Source organism: Dunckerocampus dactyliophorus, chromosome 14, assembly GCF_027744805.1.
Source record: "Dunckerocampus dactyliophorus isolate RoL2022-P2 chromosome 14, RoL_Ddac_1.1, whole genome shotgun sequence".
Classification (NCBI taxonomy): Eukaryota; Metazoa; Chordata; class Actinopteri; order Syngnathiformes; family Syngnathidae; genus Dunckerocampus; species Dunckerocampus dactyliophorus.
In genome coordinates, this window is record NC_072832.1 from 6302628 (window position 1) to 6325717 (window position 23090).

At 42.5% G+C, this 23090-nt stretch overlaps 1 protein-coding gene across 11 annotated transcripts in view; it reads right to left on the reverse strand.

The window, feature by feature from the left end:
• wdpcp (WD repeat containing planar cell polarity effector) overlaps window positions 1-23090 on the reverse strand; it is an 82957-nt gene that overhangs the window by 53266 nt on the left and 6601 nt on the right. For all 11 annotated transcript variants that reach the window (XM_054798285.1, XM_054798279.1, XM_054798282.1 and 8 more), the window contains exons 3-10: window positions 14025-14065; window positions 13587-13672; window positions 10578-10718; window positions 8567-8611; window positions 6502-6552; window positions 5142-5212; window positions 3730-3789; window positions 3459-3573 (exon numbers count right to left, since the gene is read on the reverse strand). In XM_054798285.1, coding sequence (XP_054654260.1) covers window positions 3459-3573; window positions 3730-3789; window positions 5142-5212; window positions 6502-6552; window positions 8567-8611; window positions 10578-10718; window positions 13587-13617 — 514 coding nt within the window. In that variant the 5' untranslated portion in view covers window positions 13618-13672; window positions 14025-14065. The remainder of the gene's footprint in view (window positions 1-3458; window positions 3574-3729; window positions 3790-5141; window positions 5213-6501; window positions 6553-8566; window positions 8612-10577; window positions 10719-13586; window positions 13673-14024; window positions 14066-23090) is intronic.

The window sequence follows — 23090 nt, forward strand, 5'->3', positions numbered from 1 at the left end:
AATGAAGAATTAAGAAGTAAAGGTAATTAGGCCAAGCCTGACTGATCAAGTGAGTTTCAATGCTTTTGTCTATATAGCATACATGGTTACCACTTTGGCTTTTTCCTATTTGTATTCCTGGCTTCCTTCCTACTTTGTGTCCTCTTTCCCTCTCTGCTGCTGCCTGTGTTCTCCCTTCTCCCCTCTTTTCCGTTCCGCTCAGAATTCGACAAGCTTGAAGGCCTTATTTTTTTGTAGGAAAACACACTCGATCCTGTTCAACTCTTCAGGAGCCACATGGAAACGCTGATTAGCAATTAAGACCTGCCCCCTCCTTCAAATTAATCTGTTTATGAAACCAATTAAACGGAAAACAAGGGAGGGGGGTTGTAACACATGTCTCTCAGATATGCTGCTTTGAGTTGAATGAGTAAGACTGCACCCCGAGATTTGGAAATCTAACCGAAAATTAACCACGGTATGTGTGTGTGTGTGTGTGTGTGTGTGTGTGTGTATCTACATGCAAGAGTAGTGCTATGATTACACTTCAAATAAATCATCTTTCCTAAATTAATATGAAAATATTCACAAAGAAAAAGGGGAAGAATACTTAAAAATGCAGAAAACGGAACAACATAAATCAGGTCAGTGGATCCGCCCTCACAGTCTGTCCCTCTGCTGAAGTTGGATTATGAAGAATTTGTCAGAATGGGTTCAAGGCTTAAAAGCCATCACAAAATAAAGTTATGAGCCACACACTGGATTTTAGACACAACAGTTAATGCAATACTAAGCATCTTTGTGATAGATTAAAGGCAAATCAGAGTTAAATTCAGTTTAGTATTGATCTCTATGGGTGTCTATAAACGGGATTAGGATTAATCCCATTCATTCCCAAATGAAGGCGAGGATATGAGACCAGGCCGTGGCCCAATGTGGGACCAGGTGGCTGATTTGGCATTATAGTCCAGACCATCCTGATCCTTCCCCCATACACACACATGCGCACACACACACGCATGCTTTTGTACAGTTACGAGTTCGGCCATGTTTCACATATGCAAAAACTAACACATGCTGTATAGTGCCATACATTCACACCCGCAAGCACAAACTAAACTTTACGCATGTTCAAGCATGTGCATGCCCCCACCACATGCACACAGGCAGAAACGCACATCCCCACACTAAATCCTTTTAATGCCATCTCTTCAGCAGCATGTTGACATAAGAGGCCAATGGGCTTAACCAAAGCACATTTAAAACACGAGTAAATGAAACTGGCTATGAAAAATCACTTAAGGATGCTTAATCACGAAGCATCTGCGCGCTCGCCCAGAGGACATTGCTAATACTTTGACGGTGTAAACATATGTAATCTAGCGTGCTCTGTGATGCAATGATGGAAATACAGCAATGCAGAGACCGCGAACAATTCAAAGTTTAAGAAAGGGCAGTAATCCCTCATTGTTGCATGGTGAAATCAAAGACGACCCGTACGGAACTGAGTAGCTCTCCCAGATATTTAGTTCAATCAATGTGGAAGCAAAAACAGGATTATTTTCTGCATTCAAATGCTATAAAGGTTTCTTTACAAATGTTTTTTTTCTGTCACACCTTTAAAGAAAAACTACAGCTGGCAAACGATGAACTGAATGAAGATAAGGTAGCAAGACATTGGAACTCCAAATGTCTAACGCAATTCTTTCTTCTGGGACGCTGGCTGTGCTCTGATATGTTTGGATTCAGAGCCATTGAAATTGAAATAATCTGTTCCAGAGTAAAAGTGGCACCATCATAAAACTTTCAACTGTACAAGCTAATAAGAATTATTTATAACTAAATGATTTGTAGCATTTAAGAAAGTACTTTTTGCTACTAAATGTTGAATTGTCTCGTCTGACGTGCATCCGATAAATGTTTCTCTTCACTTCTCTTCAACAGCTGACTTTGCGGCGCACTTTACACTTTAGTTTTATTTTTGAGGCTAAATTATTGCTGACTTGGTCATATTGTACTGAGCAGCCAGGACAGACACGGACGGGTGAACCACTTTCATCGCTACACTACAACTACGTTGTCGTGTCTGGTTCTATGGCCATCGTCATACTTCTTTTTTGGCACCCTTCTGTAATGGCATCAAAGAAAAATGTAAAAACGTTACATAATGAGAGTTCAACGTCTTCAGGGTTTTTTGTGCAACTTTAGAGGGGTAAACAAACAAAATACTATAAATAACATTAGAGTGTGCAAGGCCTTAAATAAACTGATTGACATGTCACATGGAACATGACAGAAAACTGTCTCTCTAATAGTACACATCACAAAATGTACTCCAGAGTCTTTACACTCTGGCCTCCTCTGCTTGTCTAAGTAGGCTAATTTAACAGAGTGACAGATGTGAGAACAGCTTCTAACGTGCACACACCCACGCAATCCCCCCTTGAACCCACCCTCGCACAACCATTACTCTAATAATTAGTGCCTCTGAGGCTTTGAATGAAGCACAGCGGGAGGCAGCTCGCTGTATGTGTACCTTTGAGCAAGTGTGCATGTGTATGTACATGTGTGCTGCGCTTACATGCAACATTAAGTGAGGGAGTAAGAAGCAAACAGTTGTTGGTCTTTATAAAAATAAAAAAAAATGAATGAATAAATGTGTGTGGCTTTCATTACATATGTGCTTGTGTGCGAACCAATGTGTATGTGTGCACGCAGCCGCTACTGGAGCTTTATCGGGTGTCTTGAGACCCCGCACGGAAGCAGGGAGGGCGATGTTATGAACAAATAATTGATACAGAAAGAAAGAAATAATTAGCAGATTTGGGCCGGTGCTAATTCTCTCTTGCCAGGTCTGCCGAGTGAGGGTAGTGCAGCGAGGGAGGGAGGCGGTGGGGGGGTGGGTGTGTTGAGGTGGGTCTCCCTGGACGCAATGGAGGAAAAACACTGATGGATGCTCTTAAGGGAAGGCCCCTGGACACATAACACAAAAGGATTTGCTTGCAATTAGCTACCAGAGTCGCCTTGCTCACCTGTGGCACCTATTATGTGTGTCTGTGGTAAATGTATTGTGGTAACAAATAGTGTCTGCGACAGGTTAACTGTCTGTGCAAAATAATGCTGACAACTTGATGAAGTCACCACGACAGCCAAATTCACTCTCTTCAAAGCAATATGTACAAGGGTGACTCTTATTATTAGCACAGTGTAAAGTGTGCCATAGTCTTTTATAAGGAAAGGAAACATCCATCCATCCATTTTCTATACCGCTTGTCCTCATTAAAGTCATGGGTAAGCCGGAGTGTATCCCATCTGACTTTGGGCAAGAAGTCCACTCGAGAATGGTCGCCAGCCAATTGCAGGGTGGAAGGAAACATTCAATAACTTAAGTGAAAACACACGCCTCACAACGAGGCAGGTAATCAGGGAATTTAAAAAGCATTGTTCAAAACAGGAGTTGTTATGTGAGTCTAACCAACCACCAGTCAAGGTGTCGCCTGGCAGTCGGCCCACGAGCACTCGGTCGATGCACACTTGCTCAAGTTGGAGCCCGCTGAGGGTCAAGGTCACCAGTATGCCACTGCCCAGTATGAGCTGCAAATAGGACACAAGAAAAAAGACAAATGACAACCACATTCACCAAATTGCAGTAAAGTTACTTACACATGTGTGGCCTGGTTTGGAAGGACCTGAGGAAGTGCCGCTCCATAAAGTTGAAAGAAGTGTGTGTGCGTGTCAGTGTGTGTGTACCTGGCAGCAATGCTTGTTCCTCCATCTGGTGTGAAGGCAGGTATTGGTCTGCAACAGTTCCTGAATAGGAAAATGAAAGATAAACAACACAAGACAATAATGGTGCTTTCATACTTATAGTTTGCTCTGTCGAGATCAAAATGATTTCAAGGGTTTGTGAACTTGGTCCTTCCTCCATCCATCTTAGGACCATTTGCTTTGATTACTGCGTTTGCAAATGACTAAACTTAGTTTCATAAAATGAACTAATGATGCTATTGACTAATCAAACTTCAAAGTAGTATAAATTTAATTATTAGTATTAATAACTTAAACCATAACAAAGTAGTACAACTGCCAAAATTAAGCCGCATTTACTACGATCAAAGACACATAAGGCTGAGGGCATCAAGACAGTGGTCTATGGACGCTTCAATAGCGTCCATAGGTAAGCTGCAGCAACATAGCCAGCTAATGTACCGTAGCCTTTTTAGCCGTAAATTCACAAATACTGAGGGACCAGCAGTGCTTTACGTCATCGATGATATCTGTTATGCATGTTTGGAATCCCCGCTGACAAGGTACTGGAAATACCACCTCATAGTGCCTTGTAGTACCTGCAAGCAGAGCACATGCACATCCTAACCCTTGATAACAAGTGCAGTAGTAGAACATACTTCATACTTCTCTGAAAACGGTGAACGGCTGTAAAACAATCTGCCCTCCCTCACTCTTACATTCATTGTGTTGGTAGTACACATAACTTGCCAACACAGGTTTGCCTGCCTGCTTGGATTGCTTGTGTGTGTGTGTGTGTGTGTGTGTAAGGTCAGTCATTCCTGCCACATTCCAACCCCAGCTGGGGTGATTGGATGGGTGGGGAGAAGGACGGAGGAGGAGGAGAAGGACGAGGCGTGGAGGTAAGCTGGGGTGTTTCTAGTTTCAGACAATGGTTACGAGTGAGGTGTGTGTGTGTGTGTGTGTGTGTGTGTGTGTGTGTGTGTGTGTGTGTGTGTGTGTGTGTGCGTGCGTAGCCACAGACAGGTTCCAGCAAACAAAGCCAGGTCTGTACGACTGCCCCAAGTACAGGGGTGAGGGTGGGGGTGAATGAGGGGAGAGGAAGGAAAGGAGGAGGAAGAGAAGGAGGGAGGAAGGGAAGGGATGAGGGGCAGCCAGCAGGTCCCTGATCCCCTCAAATATCCCCCTCGATGACAGAGCTCGGCCAAAAGAGAGGTGATGAGAGAGAAGCAGGAGGCAAGAGAACAAACGAGAATGACGGGGAGAGTGAAGGCAGAGGCAGAAAGGAGAGAGAATGCCCCTATTTGTTAATCAATCAACCGTTTCGGAAAGGGAAAACTCTGAAAATCCCCAGAGGGAGGAAGAGGATGGAAGGGTTAGTAGGGAGGGGGGGATTGAAGAGCAGAGGCGGGCACCTCTAGCTCCTTCAGCGAATCACGCAGCCTCTCTGGTCGGCGGTTCACGGGGGTCCACGAGTAGCCTCGAGCTAAAAGACAAAACCAATCCGAAGATCATGTGACTTGAAGTTAACACAAAAAAAAAGAAACTGGAGAAATCAGACAGGAAAAAAAGTCAGAAGAATGTGAACAAAAATCAAGACATTTAGGTTCAGTTGGAGTGACAGGGGTCAAGGTGCCAAATAAAAGGTGCTGACAAGACAAGATGAGCTTGAGAAAGAAGTAGTTTCAAACGTGATGCTAAGCATGTTCTGAAAGAATATAACTAATTTGATGATTACATACAGATTTCCAGTTTTTGTATTACATTTTAAAATCAAAGTATTCACAGACCTTTATCCATGTACTACTTGTTATTACTATTTACTACAAGTAAAGTAAGTTTAGTACAATCCAGTACTTCAAGCACCCATTTACACAGACAGGACACTTCATTAGTTAAACCCGCGTGAGCTAATGAGATCAAAGCATGAGTTGTATCAAAAATTATACAAAAACATTCTTGATAAATTCTACTTGTAGTTTGCAGTCATGTAGAACTGCACCACATCATACCAAGAGCCAATGTAGTGCATTTGTACACCACAGCAAACTACAACCACAATTATAAACACTATGATGAATTAATACCTGAAATCTGATCATTATTATAAAAAAAAAAACACAATACTGACAAATAAGTGGTTTTCAATCCGTGAGCCATCCCCAGAGCAGCACAAGTCCTAAGTCTTTTAGCAGGAAGTCGCCACACTGAAAGCCAAATGTCCTTTCAAAACACACAAACTGGTCCTTGAGGAGAAGTACATACTTAATTGTGCGCACTCAAGTTATCTCCCCGACGCAACCTCTCGGTTAGCGCCACATACCGGGACACGTGCCGCGTGCAAAGGCCCCTTCATGTTCATTTCCCCCTCCTGGTGGCTAACCAGCGAGAGAAATAAAAAGAACAGATAATTGAATTTGAGTATCTGCTCCTGGCCACGTACTGTATAAAGTATCTAGACTTCAATAGGAGGAAAAAAGGGACGACTGTTGTTTTCAATGGGGTGCATCGGCTAAAAATAACCATTTAGGAGTGGGCTTTTCCATTAAGAATGAGTGTGAAGAGGAGGTAAACAGATATGCATGTAAATGTGGGTTGGGTGAATGGGGTGGGTCAGGGATTGGGTGTGTTTGTCTCCTGATAAGGGTGTTTGTATTCCACTACTGGGAAAAAAAACACAGAATGGGAGGGATGTGATGGGGAATAAAAGGAAGATGCTAACATAATTGGAGCACAAACACTGCTATACCTACAGCTTGAAGAAATTAAATTTACCTTCACTGAACTGCAGTTTCTCATTGTAATAGTGATGCTCCAGGAGATTGGCTGCAAGTGGAAACACATTAAGAGTTATAATCGTCTCTTTTTATTTTAATTTGTAACAACAACACCGCATGAAGCTCAAACACCACCATGACTTCATGAAGCCATTTTGGCAAAGTGCGACCCGCAAATGTGCCTCTTGGTGGGGTCGCAGTGAGCAAGAAGGTGGCCAGCCTAGTTGCAAGGCCCTCTGGCAGGCAGGGACACCTCCTGAATAAGTAGTATTAATCAGATAAAGAGGTGAGGGGGGCCAGACAGGCCCATACATGGGCACCTGCTACAGGGCCAGACAGGGAGGGCTGATGGGTTTTGGCTGCAGGGGGGCCCCCCGAGGCCACTCGAGTGAGCCTGGGTCTCCCTCTAGTGGGGAGACGAAGACCTCAACTCTCACCGAGAAAGACATAACAGCTGCTTAAAAGGACTGCATGCCAGTGTAGGACATCAACACAGTTACAGTGACAAATGATGGAACAGCAAATCTGATTATATTTAATAATATTATTTACATAGTGTAGAATTGTATTAATGCATATATTTAAGCTGCATGCACACAGAGCTGCAGGTAAAGTGTGGTGTGATATAAGCTACAGTTTGCAATGAAAGCAAGACCTCAGCTATCATTACAATCCTGTGTGAAAATGTTGCAATACTTTTGGATGTTGCTTACTCCCCCTGCACTCTGATATCAAGCCACACTTTCGCAGCTCTCCAAATGAAAGGATTTGGAAGCCAGAGCGTCTTTTCTTCGCTGAAGATGGGAAGGAAAGAGAAGGCAGCTTTTCAGATGAGTGAGGAGGAAGAGAAAGCCCATGATTAGAGCGAAAAAGAAAAGACAACAAGTGTACACAGATCAATGAAAAGAGACGAGGAATAAAACATGCATGTGGAGAGAAAGGCATTAAAGAAAAGAGAGTGTCACCCCAAATCCATACCAATGTCCCTCAGCTGATTCTGAGTGAATTGGTAAGGTGTGGTTGACCATAAGAGCTCAATTCAAGTTCTCATGTGACGATTTAACATCACAGGTGTTGTGTCTTTAACTCATTAAGCTATTTTTAATAGCAGGCTGTATGAGATTAAAATGGCTAATGATGATGTCGTACTGCATCCTCTTTTAGCTCTTCTACTTACCAAAAGCATTTCTAAATACAACAATATTCTTTGGTCATTTTAATATTTGCTAGGTAATTAAAGTTAGCTATGCGCACTCGTAGGCGGCATACTGCGCTAGAGCCGCCAGGAATGCGGCTTTTTACTTTTGGTTGTCTTCAATGCCGCATTGATCTCAATCTTAACATAAGACATTCGCACAATATCTATTCATCAGTTTCAGAATTTGTTTGACAAAACAAAGTATTTTATATTCACACAAAAATATCACAATCCGAGAGATTTGTAACGTTATTCGGGAATTTCATGAGACAAGGTCAATTTCCCAAAGAGAGTTGGCAGCTCTGCTATGTGTTATATGGCCAGACTTCAAATACAACAAATTATTTTTAAAATTTTCTTGCACCCTACGGCTATTGTAGATGACCTTTTTAGCCGCAAATATACGTATTCAGATTCAGATATACAGATGTGTCTTTTACTGCATCACTGAGCTTGTACTATACGCTACGGCAGCGGGGGAACATTTTGAGCGCTTCCCGGCACTACAGCAAAGCCTTTTGTCCTGAGGCAACACGAGGATGGACTACACGGGGCCTCTTGCTATGTGATCTAGGAGAAAGTCAACAGTTTAGTTCGCTTTGTGGCAGGACTCCGGGTCAACAGCAGCATGGGGAGGGCAAGAGAAAGAGGGCCTAATAATAACCTGTGCACATGTGTGTGTAAGGTTTTAGCATGTAAATCCTACATACTACAGCCTCTGTGTGCACAGGAATGATGAAAGACCCCAAAAAGCAGCTATAATGCCCAGGGCCAATAAGCCTTATGTGTGTCTGCGTCTTATGTGAGCATTGTGAAAACAAATACAACTTATCTTAAACACAAACCCAATATAAACACTATTTACCTGGCTCCCCTTTATCGTAGTACTGATACGTGCCAATATCTGTATCTGCGGGCGAGAGAGAGAGGAGGGAGAGATAGATGAGCATCTCGCTGTCAGGGAAAAAAAAAAAACAGCAGCAGCACAAGACAAATCAGCAATTCTGCACCGTGGGATAAACAATTGCTATCAGCCACTGGCCTGTCCCGTCTGCCAGCACCACGCTTTAGATAAGAACACAGCAGGGAGGGAAGGAGGAGTGAGGGTGGGATGAGGGGTCCAAGCCAGAATGAAAAAGCGGGGTTATTGAGGGGAGGTTTAATAAAGACAAGTATGCCCATCTGAGAGACAACTCTAATTGACACATATACAGTACATAAAAAAATACACACAGCAAGTGAGCTACAAAACACATCTCTGTGACACGCGCAAAGACACACACACACACACACGCACACGCACACACACACACACACACACACACACACACACACACACACACACACAAATTGCTGAGGTGAGCTATTGCTTCTCCATGTTATTCCTGCAGGCCCCAAAACTCAGATTCGCACAACACATCATTTCTTTATCACGCTGTTGCTGTTGCTGAGGCCAGGACAAGCTAATACAAAGGAGAGCTGACGGCACACACATGCACGCACACATGCACCCACACCTTGGGCACAGACACTTCACCCACACTGTCCTATGTCGGCCACATATGGATGTTTCACTGACCAAGATGCTGACCTACGAGCCAGATCTGGTCATTGGGCACCGTGCGATGGCTGCCCACTACTCCGCAAGAGGCTGGTTTAAATTACGAGACAAATTTCACTACATGTCGTACATGTGACGAAATAAAGTTCTTTCTATTCTTTCTAGTTTAAAACATGGTAGATGTGGTAAACATGTGCAATAGTGCAGACAACTTTTATGACATACACATACAAAATATTTAACTTTGTACACTGTATTAAAAAAGTTTTATGTAAATTCCTAGTTTTTGAACATGGTGAATTTGATAAATGTACAAGAGTTCTCATCCCTAATATGTCTACATTGTGGGTGGCTGTGTTAAAAATCTATATTCTTTTTGCTTTTAAGGTGGATGAATACACTGACAGAAAGGTTGTGATACGCAAGTCACACCTCAACAAGCAGGCGTCTTTGCCGAGGTTTATCCAACCATATTTTTTGCAAGATAGAAGCCACGCAGCAGGTAAAAAAAAAAAAAAAAAAACAGCAAACAAATAAGGCTGTGTCACCCAGGATACACACCTGGCTGTATACGTGAGTGTAGACACCATAAGTCATATTCACACAACACACACACGACAAGCATAAAAAAAGACACTATCTTCCTCTAACGTCCAGCAGACTGTGAAAGACGGAAGGGAAAGAAAACAAGAAAATGGAGAAGCAGAGCGTTTCTGACTGTCGGAGGAGATGGACTGATAGGTGGCAAGCACAAAATTGTGGCAAAGTTAATGTTTACTACAGGTGTACAGTACATAAAATGTGCTATTAAATGACAATTAGTTACTTGAACCTTAGCAGTTGCATCCAAAGTGCAGCTGGCATTTTCAGCCTGGAGCATGTTTTTTGTTGTCCCTCTGTAAATAAAATTAATGAATAGTTAATGTATCAAAGTGGCCTCAGCAAATGTATATGGCACTCTGGGTTACAGTAATTTCCGCGTGATATTCACTTCAGTGAAATTCAATGTAATCAATATAAATAGGTATATGCTCCCATTCTTTAATTTGTGCGTGTGGGTGGTCTTCACAATATTGTGTCCCTCTCACGTTGAATGGGGCCACGCTAGGCAATTAAGACTGTCAACAAAGAAAGTGACAACAAGCAGAGAACGGGGTGTTGACTGAATGTGAGATTGTTAAAAGTCCACGCAAGTGAGATAGAAAGATGGCGCGAAAACAAAGTGAGCGATGACAGCGAGAGACTTAGGTGAGTGGGGCAAGAGGAAGGCGAAGAATCGGTGAGTGGCAGATTGAACTTGGTGATAAGTAAGTACCTTTGACTTGGAGTGAGCTCTTGGTGGACAACAAGTGCAGCTCAGCCAGGCAGAACGCCATCTGACGGACGAGCGTAACCCGATTCTGCCGAGGCCAAAACGTGAAGGCGGGAGCGTTCCAAGACAACTGCAGATGTGTATCTGGACGTGGCAACATAACAGATTGACAAGAAGAGGTGAAAGGGTCAAGCATGTGGGCACACACAGACACAAGATGAGGTAATGTGTGTTTGTGATGTCAAAGCCTCAGTAGAGTTTTAGGTTCTACCTTGCTAAAAAACCTACCTGAAGGCAACACAAACATTTCTATGACAACATGGTAGATTGTACCTGCCACATGTCTTTTATTACCTCTGCCAAGAACATTATATTTACCTGAAAATATTTACTGAGCGAGAAGAGTGGTTTAGTTTAAATTGCAATTAGTTAGGATTATACAAAATCTCCCTCAAGACATTGTAGAGAAGCCGTGAATGCCAAAGGAGCAGATCTGGGTAAAGGTCCAAATCAAGGACTCTTATTTCCACTTGTGGCTGCTTGCATTGGGAACTGACATTTTGAAATGACATTTTTTCTCTCAGCAACTAAAGCATGAATCCTATTGAGACAACTGAGATATACAGTAAGTAGTAAGTGTGGTACCTATAAAAATGTTTGATGCTAATCTAAATTAGGATTGTCGGGCCTTGGCGGAGGTCTGCGCACTACAGTACCATCCAAGTAAACTGGCAGCTGTGGGTATGCAAGCCCACAAAAACAAGGATAAGGCAGGACAAGCCAACACATAAGGTGAACCCACACTGACATCGGGACGCTGTCACGGGCGTGGTCGATGCTTGCTCCCTCGTTCACGCGTCACAGGCATGCACTGACGGACATGCACTTGGGGGGGTGAGATTTCTCACAAAGCAGGCAACATTCCACACACGCACCTGCGCGTGAAAACACAACTACAACAGACGCAGGTTACCTTCCTTCTCATGTCAACTCCACCGCTAGTTTTACACTTACAATTGCAGAGACGTCACAAATCTTGCAGTCTGTTTTTGAGGATGTGATGGAGTGGCGGATGCCAGAATATTCCAGTGTAAGAGCATAAATGACACTCATACATGCATTAGAGGGAGTTGATATTGAGCGTGAGATGGTGGTGCACGTGGAGTCAAATGTAAAGCAGTCATATTGCTGTGTCAGCACTGCAGCTCCCTGTCCTCTCGTTCTTATTTTCCTCTCTGCGAGAGTCGTTCTTATCTGTCGCTCATACTCCTCCTGGTGAGGAAGGGAGGAATATCTCCTTTTGCCACTCAACCCCCAAAACTACAAGTCCCAACAAAATTACGGCGAGATAACGCTATAGGTGCCATGGAAACGCTGCAACTAGCACGGCACAGCGGCGACAGCGGAACGAGTTTACTGACATAAGAGGATTCTTCTATCCTCTGCTAAACAGCTTTTTTTTTTTAGAGGGCATCAGCCATTTTAGAAGGGGTGGGGGACTCCTTTGAGATAGCGCTCGCTTAGTTGTTACATGCCTGGTAAGTGTAAAAGTTTGTGGAACCTTGTTCTTGCAAGGCTGTTGAATAGACAAGGGAGGGTGTTTGTTTTGGATGAGAATGATCCAGGCGGGGTTTTGTGTGTGGAAATGAATGTTGCATGTGTAGAATGATGGGTTTCAAGAAGGTTGGACCACTAGTATATCACTTGCATAGTATTGATTATAGTATTGATTAATGGCTACACATAAATACCGTGAATGCTGTATTATAGCCTGTTTAGTTACCTGAACCTCAAAGATGACAGGGCAACAACTGGAGCAAGGCTGTTATTTCCACAATGCAAAAAGGCATTATACTGTATATAACAAGTTACATTTTTAACTTTAATAATGATTATGGAGGTGAATGAGAAAGTGGAAAAGAAAACGTAGCTCTGTTTGACCCAATGGTCATTCATTAACAAGTCTATTGCACAACACAGCAGCAACACAACCAATGTTGTAATAGTGGTAATGATCAAACTGCTCAGCCAACAGTAATAGTGAGTTTAGAGTTCACTGTATGCCAAGTGTAACACGCATGACTTTCACACCAACAGCTAAGTAGCGACACCAACAATTTAAAACGCATGTAGCACATTTAAAGATCCACGATGCCGACTACTCATAATACTTCAAATATAGCCACTGCCATATGCTGAAGGTTTCCTACAGCCGCAGCTGCTTATGCCAATATTTTTTGACCCAGTGCCAATTAGAGATCCCTGCCACTTATTTGCTTTCATAGACCATGCCCCCAGTGACTATAGAAAACTCTGAGGTTAATTGAATAAGAGGTGTTAATTGCAGCATTTATGGTGAGTACTGTATTTCCTATTGATGTGTCAACAGAGGAGTGGAGAAAATGGAGAAAACTTTGATAGGAATTTAAATATTTAGCATTGTAAAATGTTTTTCAGGATGTGTGAGAACATTTTGCAGACAGTGTGTACATACACTACAACAATTAAACTACATACACACACACACACACACACACACACACTCTTGGGCTGCTGCCATTCATATTTCTGGCTGGGATTGCTGAAGTCTACCTGTCCCCCTCCCTCAATACCGCAGGGCTCTGTGGGGGAGGAACTGTGCAAGTGGAAGGGGTGGGGTGTGTGTACACTGTCTTTACATTGTGAAGAAGCTGCTTCAACATCAAAAAGAGGGGTGGGTGGGGAGGGGGAGAGGCATAGGACTCGTCTTTCAAAAGAAACAACGACCTTGTCTACTCTATGCTGCATCTTCTTTATTGACCTCTGGGTGGTCACATATGTGCAATGTGCGTGTTTGTTTGCGACAGATGCAAAGACACAGCCACGGACAAAAAAGTAAAGTCGGTATTTGAGATCATATCGAATTAAAAGACATGGAAGCATTCTTGATGGTAGTCACATATTACACTTTTCTTCTAACAGTCAAATCACATTAAGAAAAAATTCTATTAACAGTGAATAGAAAGCACTTACTGTAGATGTGGTTGCTCCCTTCACATCCCATGGAAGATGAAACTTTCTACGGTGTCTGGTTAACCCCAGGGTCCTCCTAAATTGATCTAAATGTGTGAACATCAAAGAATAATGTAACATTATTCTAATGATAAAAAGGTTTTGTTGACACGTAGCCGTGAAGTGATCATTTCAAATCTCCACATTAACGAATGTTCATATTTCTGTACATACTATATACATATAATGGGGATAGCACCACCTGGCATGCTCAACTTCAGCAAAATTGTAGCTTAAAGTGAAAAAGACACATGACTTAGCTACAATGGCAAGAGGTTATCTGGCTTTTTAAGCACCACTAACCGGTAGAAATTAAGACAAGAGATGCGACAGATAGGTTAAATGAGTTTTTGCGGAATGAATGAATAATTTGTGAAGGCGATCATATTTGCAGATTACCTTCTAGGGCTTCTCGGGCTTCAGCGTGGTGAGAAAAGGGCCTGGAATGAAGAAAGGAACACTTTGTCAGTTTGTTCTTGAGGATTCTTTCTCATAGGTATTCTCACATAAATCGCAAACGCCAAAGATGGCAGCTGGCATAACAATTCCTGCCAAAAATGCATGTTGCCAAGTGACTGACACACTCACACCACATATACCTCAAACTTGCCAGTCTTCAAAGCCAAAACCAACCCTGCAAACAGAAACTAACAACCCCATAAATCAAGTGACAAAACATGAATTGCAGAGACACCAAGCCAGTAAGCTTTAACATCAGTGACATCACAAATGGATACAATTCAATGCAAAATTCAAATATTTTGCATTAATTTCCAAGTACATGTCTAAAGGCTCATGTTCTGCTTTGTTTATGTCAGGGGTGATCAAATGGCCATTTTTTTCACTATTAATGAGGTCTATCATTAGATATTGCACTAATTTGCTTTGTCACCTAAAACACAAAGCTAATATGTTGATGTTTTGTAGGCATGTCACGATCCAATATTGATACTGGAAATCAGGCAGATATCAGTAAAAAATAATGTTGAAAATCTCTGATATTGCCACTTCAAAACAAGGAGTCGACTCCAGATTCTACCCCAGCGCGTCCATCCAGCAGCGACCGGATAGTGTTTTTAACGCGCTAACAAAGTAGCAAGGAGCAGGACTGATGTCGGCCGTGTGGCAGTAAAAGATGTTGCAACTGAGTGCGAAAGTTGTCATGTACACGTTTCCTGTGGTGGCACAGAACTGGGAGAGTTGACTACGACCAACCTCATCGCGCATCTAAAGCGGCATCACAGGAAACTCCCACGGGAAGTCAAAAAGTCCTTAGTTATAACAGAAAAGAGGGAGGCCTTGTCGATGGTGAGTAAAGTCAGGTTTATGCATAAAGAAATAAATGAGTGAGTTTTTCCTCATACCTCTCATTGCTGACTATTGTTCCTTGTTGAGTACTAACTATCAAGCCTTGATGATCAAGCCATTTCTAACATTCTGCAATACAAAGTAAGTCATAAAAGTATGTATGATTTGTGTTCATATTGGATCAATATCGATACTGGCCAATATTCAGGGCAGCAATATCAGTATCGTATCGGAAGTGAAAAGTTGTATTGGAGCACCCCTAATGTTTTGTTCAGCCAACTTAGCATATGTTGACGTACATTGGATTGGTTTTAGCATCTTTACTGCACAAAACGTATGTGAGTATCAATACGTACAAATCTATTTTCCTGTAGCATTTAGTTGAGCAGTAGCTTTAGCTCAGCTCAACAGTAAATGTAAAGATATCCAGTGTAATGAATACAATATCCTCTAGGGGTCGTTAGCAGGGCCAGAAAGTTCTTGTCAAGTTCTGTTCGCTTTACTTGTTACCTGAGGACCTGAGGCACTTCAAAACTCCACCTGCTTAAGAAAAGGAAGAAAGGACGAGGTGAGGGGACGTCACGGCTACGAGGCCTGGCGGCGGCGTATACACTTACAGGCTCCGCAACAGTGTCTCTTCCCCACTGTGGAGAAGAGTGGAGGGTGGGCAAAGCGGCGCCAGGCAGCGGGCCTAAAGCCTTTTCATTCACTCAACTAGCGTGCAGAGTCCCGCGGGAGGACCATTCAGCTGTTGGCGGGGGTAAGAATAGAGGTGATGGACAGGTAGAACAAAATGAGGTGAGGGTAATACGGCTGAGGAGAGGTGACAGGTACAGTCACTCTGTATGCATGTGCACGTCTGTCTTTTACAAGACGTGTCAATCAGCGGCAGAGGGAAGCCGGCCTCTAGGCAAGTCGCGGCTCTGCATGTGTGTGTGAGTGCATGCGCGCCTTTTGAGTGTGAGAGACGGAAACCAGTCACTCACTGGAAGTAGCATTCCAGGTTCAAGGGGCATGCTGGGGTAAAAAGTTCAGATGTTAAAATTGAGCTTTCCCCACCCCCTTTAAGAAGTTACAATTGCTTTGATTATGATGTCAATAGGTTGACAAAAAATGTAATCTGCTAATTGTTTAAAATGCACGATAACGCAATTCAGCTTTGATTTTTACTTCAGCTTTCAAATGATTACAACTTTTAATCAAATTAGTCAAATTTTAAATTAATTAATCACGATTAATCATCATTTGGCACTATGTGTGAAATATGCCAATTTTTGCTGTATTTTATGAACAGAAAGAGAAATGACAGGACACAATTATATATTATATATTTGTACGTATTAACAGATCCAAATGAACAGAAAGTTTAAACCAAGCTAAAACATAGCACACGTCTAAAAATGTATTTGCCTAACGCTAGTCTCTTTAACAGTAGCAGAATCACACTTTAATCGCCTTTTTATGAGCCATGAAGGGTTGCATTCAAAGACACGGCATAACTTGAGTTGAATTCATACAGTATGTTTGAAGTGTAGATGTATTTTCTGGGTTACGTAATGCAGCAAATTGTACTTCCACAATGAGTGTTACGTTAGTGAGTGATAAGATTATCCTCTGACTGTTTTTCTGTGCCTTTCTGTTTATTTAGACCACACATACACGCAAGGCTGTTATTATAATAACAAGGTTGTTGTGATTTTTGGAGTGTCAGTGAATGCATCTCACGGTCATCTACTGGCTGTATAAGAAGTGTCGTTTGCACTTCTCATACATTAATTTATTGGTGGCTGCCCGCCACAAGATTTGGCGCTATACGTGTTCGCCCAAACTTGTAAACACATTCAACCGAACATGGTCTGCCAGAGAATAAGACGACGGAGCAAGAGGGATCGGTGTTGCCAACTTAGCATCTTCGTAGCTATTTTAGCGAGTAATCAAACCCCTCTAGACCTCTTTTTCAAAAGACTTTTGGATACTCTGACTTGAACGAATGTACCACTCTTCTCATTGAGCAGTTAGTGCTGCTGTGGGCCCCTTCCAAATCTAAAATCATTCACAGGTGTCTCATCTTAGTGACATTGAAAAAAAAAAAAACACACAAAAAGAAGCGACACAAGGAAGTTCATTAGTATATTTGTTTTGCTTATCATGTGTTTTACTCACGTTTTACAACTGCATCTTGGCCAATTGTGCAAATTAGACAATTTCATCATTACGGCACTCTTCCCCTGCCCCCGCAACCCTCAACAGCCATAAACAGATTGCAGTCCTGTGGCAAACACTGCATATTACTATAGCTCATTATAACTAAATAATACATCATGTACTATTTAAAATCTGTGATTTATGTGGCCTTTTAACAACCATGACTAATGTTTGAACTTCTACGCTTTCCTGCTGTAATGTATACATTTCCACATTGGGTGTCATACATAGGATTATTTTGTCATCGTTATGGTGTCCTGAATTTTGCAAATTCATTCATATGATGGAGTTTAAGCGCAAATACCTTTAAACATGATCTTGCCGCCTGGGTGAGCAAAGGAAAGCAGGAGGGAGGAGGAAGGCTGCAGAGATGAGAGGACGCTTTTATAAGCAGATGTGTAAACGTCATTAGAGGAGGTAATGGAGGGAAGAAGGTGGGAAAAAAGGGAAACTTACTCCAGCAGAGGTATTTACCCAACGCCTGGAGCAGAAAGGCAAACACAGCAGCAGTAATGACACAGAAAGACAGACATGTTTGGCGAGGGTAGAGAATGTCGAATCAGTAAAAAAAAAAAAAAAAAAAAAAAATAGAGAGGAAGTCCAAGTGAGGAAGACATCCTGCTTGATTATGCCTTCAAAATGATTTAACAATCCATTCTAATGCATTTGCACATTGAGGATTGATTCCACTAAAGCAGTAATGGTTGTCAGTCCCTCCTGTTCCGCTAATAGGACTAATCCTGGCAAGCGTTTCACTAAAAGCTCAGCGTATCTGCCCTCTGGCGACGCCCAAGGGCACGAAAGGCAATACTTCCAAAGCAGCTACACAATTGCTGGCCAGCTTCAAAGAGATTCTCGGGGACGATGCGCCTCTGCGGTACCGCTCCCCTGTCGCCGCCAAGGTGACGCGTGTCACACTGACATGCTGTGGTTTTGTTTATGCTGCTGGATTTTCTTCTCTTAAAGCTGCTTGCTGCCCTGCAGTTCGCCCCTCAACTTTTGACCGCAGACACGAGTGTTGACACCAATCATATGCATCTGCTCAACACACAAAACATAGCATCTGGGCAAGCACCATACACTGGCACGTATCCTCTAATTTTACTACAGGTGTAAGCGCTACACCAGGGATGCCCTAACTTTTTCCACCAAGGTCCGCATACAGAAAAATTAAAGGATGCAGTGGTGGGGGCACTTTGATACATTTTGTACATTAAAAGGCCAATATTTGCTATGGTATCTGAACAAATACATTGGTTTTGTTATAGGCCGCACTTTAGACACCCCTGATGGAGACACAACAACACAGCTACAGTATATGATTTACTCAGTGGAGCGTATCTTCGACAAATATACATTTTATGAACATCACATTGCTCTAAACTGACATAGGCAAGCTAGTTAACCAAACCTAAGTTTTGTCAAAAAGTCTACATTGTTGAAGAGTTCACTACAGTGACAAACTATCCTGAGTCATGTACCTAATTTCCTTACAAGTTGCATGTCTTTTGAGGTTTACCCTTCTTTTTGGTGTTTTGCGGTGTTTCTAGTGTAAAATGTTTCCACACAGTGGACAAGTGAAGAAAACTTGCTATCCACTGGTTAGCCAGTTCTGCTAGCTGGCTGCAAACTGTGGAATGGACTTACAAATGCTGATCCAAAATCGGAGGAAAAAGTCAACGCCAAGCTAGAAGGAGGCTTTGGAGCCAAGCCAAAAACATACACATTGAACATTTAAACTACTTGTATATGTTGGAAATGTTTTGCTAAGATGAATAATTAAGATTCAGGGACAACTAAAGGTTCTAGTCCCACCACTGCTTGATGAATTCATGGCTTGGATAGATTAGGTATGTCTCAAAACTATTTGATGTACACACAATATGACCACCACCCATGCGGACAAACCAGTATGCACTTTCACCAAACATCTGTCAAAAGCTTGTGACGATGAGGTCCTTTTAAAGTTGCTGTCAGCTGCAGAGCGGCCATGGACCCTGGCAAAAAGGAAAGGTCAAACTCAATGTCCCCTAGACTTCTTAGCCGTCTTATTTCCCCGTCATACACTCACACACAGCCTGTCCGTCACCTCCCAGATGAGGCCGTGACACCTTGGACACCCCTCAGTGGGCAGCCCCCTCTTCCCGTCTCGCTCCGTCACTGACAGGTTGACACGGCACAGAGTGGCAAGTCGATGGCGCTCGGACCAAAAGGTCGCATCTCTTTGCTGCAATCTCCAAGATGGATGCTGGTGTCATTATCGCCCCCACAACCCAGGTTACAGCATGCTGTAAATAAACAATCTTTTCGACTTTGACATGGCAGATGTCTATCATACTTCATGGATGTAAAACTTTTTTTGTATTGTTTGTTGTTGGTTTGTAAGCATTTACTTTTTCAGTCCTCTATTGGTTTGGATGACAAAAAAACAGAACTGCACTGTAGTAATAATTTTATACAGTATAAACTTGGTGCAGATACATTTGAATTAAAATGCCATCACTCCATTTGTAAGATATTATGTCTTCCTCTGAAATGGAACGTACACTGACTGCCAACTAACCAACAGATGTTAATAACTTTATAAAGTTCCAACAAGTGCTGGTACATGAACACAATGTATCGCACGCACACACACACACACACACACACACACACACACACACACACACACACACACGCAGAAGGCGAAACCATACAAGAGTGAATTCTGCGGTTTATTCGCCACAAAAGCAGAGCCCTGCCTCTACTCTCGGGTCAAGTTGTGTCTTGTCAGAAGCTGTATCCTCTTTCCATTGAAGCTGACAGTTGTGAGTAGCCGAGGGGCCGGCACTAGGCCCTCATGTTAAACACACTCACCCCGCAGTTAGACCCATTTGACGTCAAGAGGATACGGGTTCCTTTTTCACATCCAATAGCTATTAATCCCGAGCCCGCTCCGACAAAGCGAACAAGTGAATGGCTAATGTAAAATGTAGAACATTGGAATCAGGTGGGAATAATAAATGACGATTTGACTGACCTATTCAAGACCAGCGAGATTCTCCTCAATTTACACCACCTCACCCATTGTTGTGCTCGAGTACCAACAGGATGTACTGTAAACGACAATGTTCATGTCAATCATCATTAGGCTCAAGTTTGAAAAATATATATATTTTGTTTCACTCAGTTGTGCAGCTGCTGTCACTGCTGTCAGACAGAGAAACAATTGTTGCAAAGGCACTCCAAACAATCACAAGGTGGCGCCGAATCAGCCCTATTTTACGCTTTTTATGCTGCCACGGTGCAGCAATCATTCTTCTCAATATCTATCTGTTGATCTTTGGACTTATGACATTCTGAAAGTCTGACGTGAACAAATGAGCATTGAACCCCAGGCAGGTGTAGACACAAGTCTTTGGACATTATTAATGCAATACTGGTTGGGCTAGTTAGATGCTTTAAATGTAATTAGGAAGACATTCTGTCCGTTAATTATAATTACACAAATGTATATTTGGGGAAGGCCATTTTCTGTTCCCAGAGCAAAGCCCAAAGTGGCATGCTGTGATGAATTTGGTATGGAAGAACACCTACAGTGTAGATGGTGAGTCTGCATGCCCTCTCTCAGGTCCAACATTGGTAACCTATGACCTCACTTAAGAGTGGATGCTGCTAACTCCAGATCATTTACTGTAGGTCTAATGACTACAATATCCAAATACAGTACGTAATTTTGTACATTTTATTTTGTTTTTTCTTCCTATTTCATTGCAAAAATCAAATTCACACTGTTTAATTAAACTGATACTTGTTTCTCTTCAAACACACATACACACACATCCCTGCGGTCCCATACATGTTCATATGCTTAAAGTCCTCTGGGCGGGCCCATCCCCATCCCAATGGCTCGCTGTCGGCACGGCAACAAGCAGCTATCCTGGCTAACATCTGCTGTGCGACCCCGGGCCACGCAGAATGGGACTTAATCCCCACACAGAGTGATGTTGTGGGGGAAAACATTCTTTCCTTTTTGGAGAGTGTAGACAAACAGGGACAAGCAGCGTTGCTGGTAACCTGCAGGCGAGCAGCCGCTTGGAAGGTCCCACGATGTTGTCTGTTGCGTGCCCCTGCCCTCCCTGCACCTCCACCCCCACCCAACTGTGCCACGGCCCATTATGGCTGTGCAGAGGGGTGTGACCGCCAGCTTCGGCAGAGAGTTGCCATCGCCGGTCCAGTTGGATGGATTTGGGCTTTGGGGTTAATGAAGGGTCGGGCTAGTGGGCTAGGTGGGTGGGTCATGTGGGGGTTTTGTCTGCCAGCCTTGTTGCATTAATGTTTCTTTTTTTTTTTTTAAATGTGAACCAACTTCAAATTTTCTGCAGAGGATCCACAACAATGTTACTGCAGTAGTTGTGGTCACCCTTCAGTGAGTGTTTCAAAAACACGCAGAGTGCAAAAAGTCAGCAAGTGGCAGTTTGGTGCCCCCTAGTGGGTGTGCACATTCCTTACTCGTGTTGAAAAACATGCATTACAGTCAGGGCCGCTGTAAAAGGGGGAAAAGTAAGTACAATACCAATGCCTGACTGACAGGAGCCCCAGTAAATAGGCAAAATAATTTTACTATCTAGTTGTGATTTTAAACAAAATATATAGTCAGAAAACGATTTTTAAAATCTCCTGTATTTGGTAGTAACAAACCACATTGATCAAAAGTAAATTTCCATATTGACCGACGACCCCTCTATAGCTACATGAATGGTTTGGTCCACTACTGCCTTCACAGTGCTTGTAGCTGAGGCCGGTTGCCTGTCAGCCGGCAGTTGTGGCAGAGTAGAGTGAAACAATGGTGCCAGTGCCTGGTAAAATAAAGTCTGGGAGTCAAAAAAGGAAAGAGAGAAAGATGAGAGAAGAGAGGCAAACGAAAAGGGTGTCAAACTGTGACACGTTTTTTTTTTTGTAGCCTGTCTGGGTGTCATGGAAATGAACCTGTTAGCTTAATGTACACAATGAAATAAGCTAGCAGAGTTTTACCATGTTATGTTAGCCTCCATCTCACTCTTTTTTTAAACAACATTTAATCAGCGCAGGTAAATGTTGAGCATGTATTATTAAATCAGTTGTCCCTGCCCCATTTACAAGATTTAACAACAGATGAGTCAGCAGAAGCTCTGTCTCCATATAACTTTGCCCCTGCCTGTCCCAGTGAAAAAGGTGAGCAACACTGTGTCCAATGACATGTCAGTTAGTATCACTGCAGGAAGTCTGTGGGAATTTCTCTCTCTTGATCATATTACCATTACAATAAAAGTAAAATATTTCTGTGACGACAGAAATTCAAACAAATAATTTTCCACATAACGATTCCATTTCAACTTTATTTCCTTGTTGGCAGATTTAAAAGTTAAGTTTTTCTTTAAGTCTTTCATAAATGTTAAAAACATTTTGGAATTTCACAATTAAAATTACAGTGAGACTGTAAAAGATGGCCTTTAGCACATTTGTTATGCTCTCTTGCATCAAATAGTAAATATGTAATAGTAAATATGCAGACTGTTGCATGGACAACTCACTAGCAGTAAGTATTACTCTGGTAGTACATTAAATATTACTCTGGTAGTATAGTATATATAACAATAAAAAGCAAGACATTTGCACACCTTCAGAGTTGGAGTTATGTAAAGCTCTTGTTGGGTCAGTTAAGGTTCTAGAGATGTGGTGACAACAGCTCAAGTCGGCCCAAGGTGATTTTTTTTTTTTTTCCATGGAGCCCAGAATTCCTGGCAGCACTCCTGATTACAGTATCAGAAAAAACTAAAATGTGGTATGAAATTACAAAGCTAGCATGTCAACTTCCCAGCAGTAAAAAAACAAGCCACACCATTATCCTTCATAATATTCTGATAACGATCGTCTTGGGAGGAGATCCACAGAGGAAATGAAGATGCCGCTCCATCAATCAGTCCATCA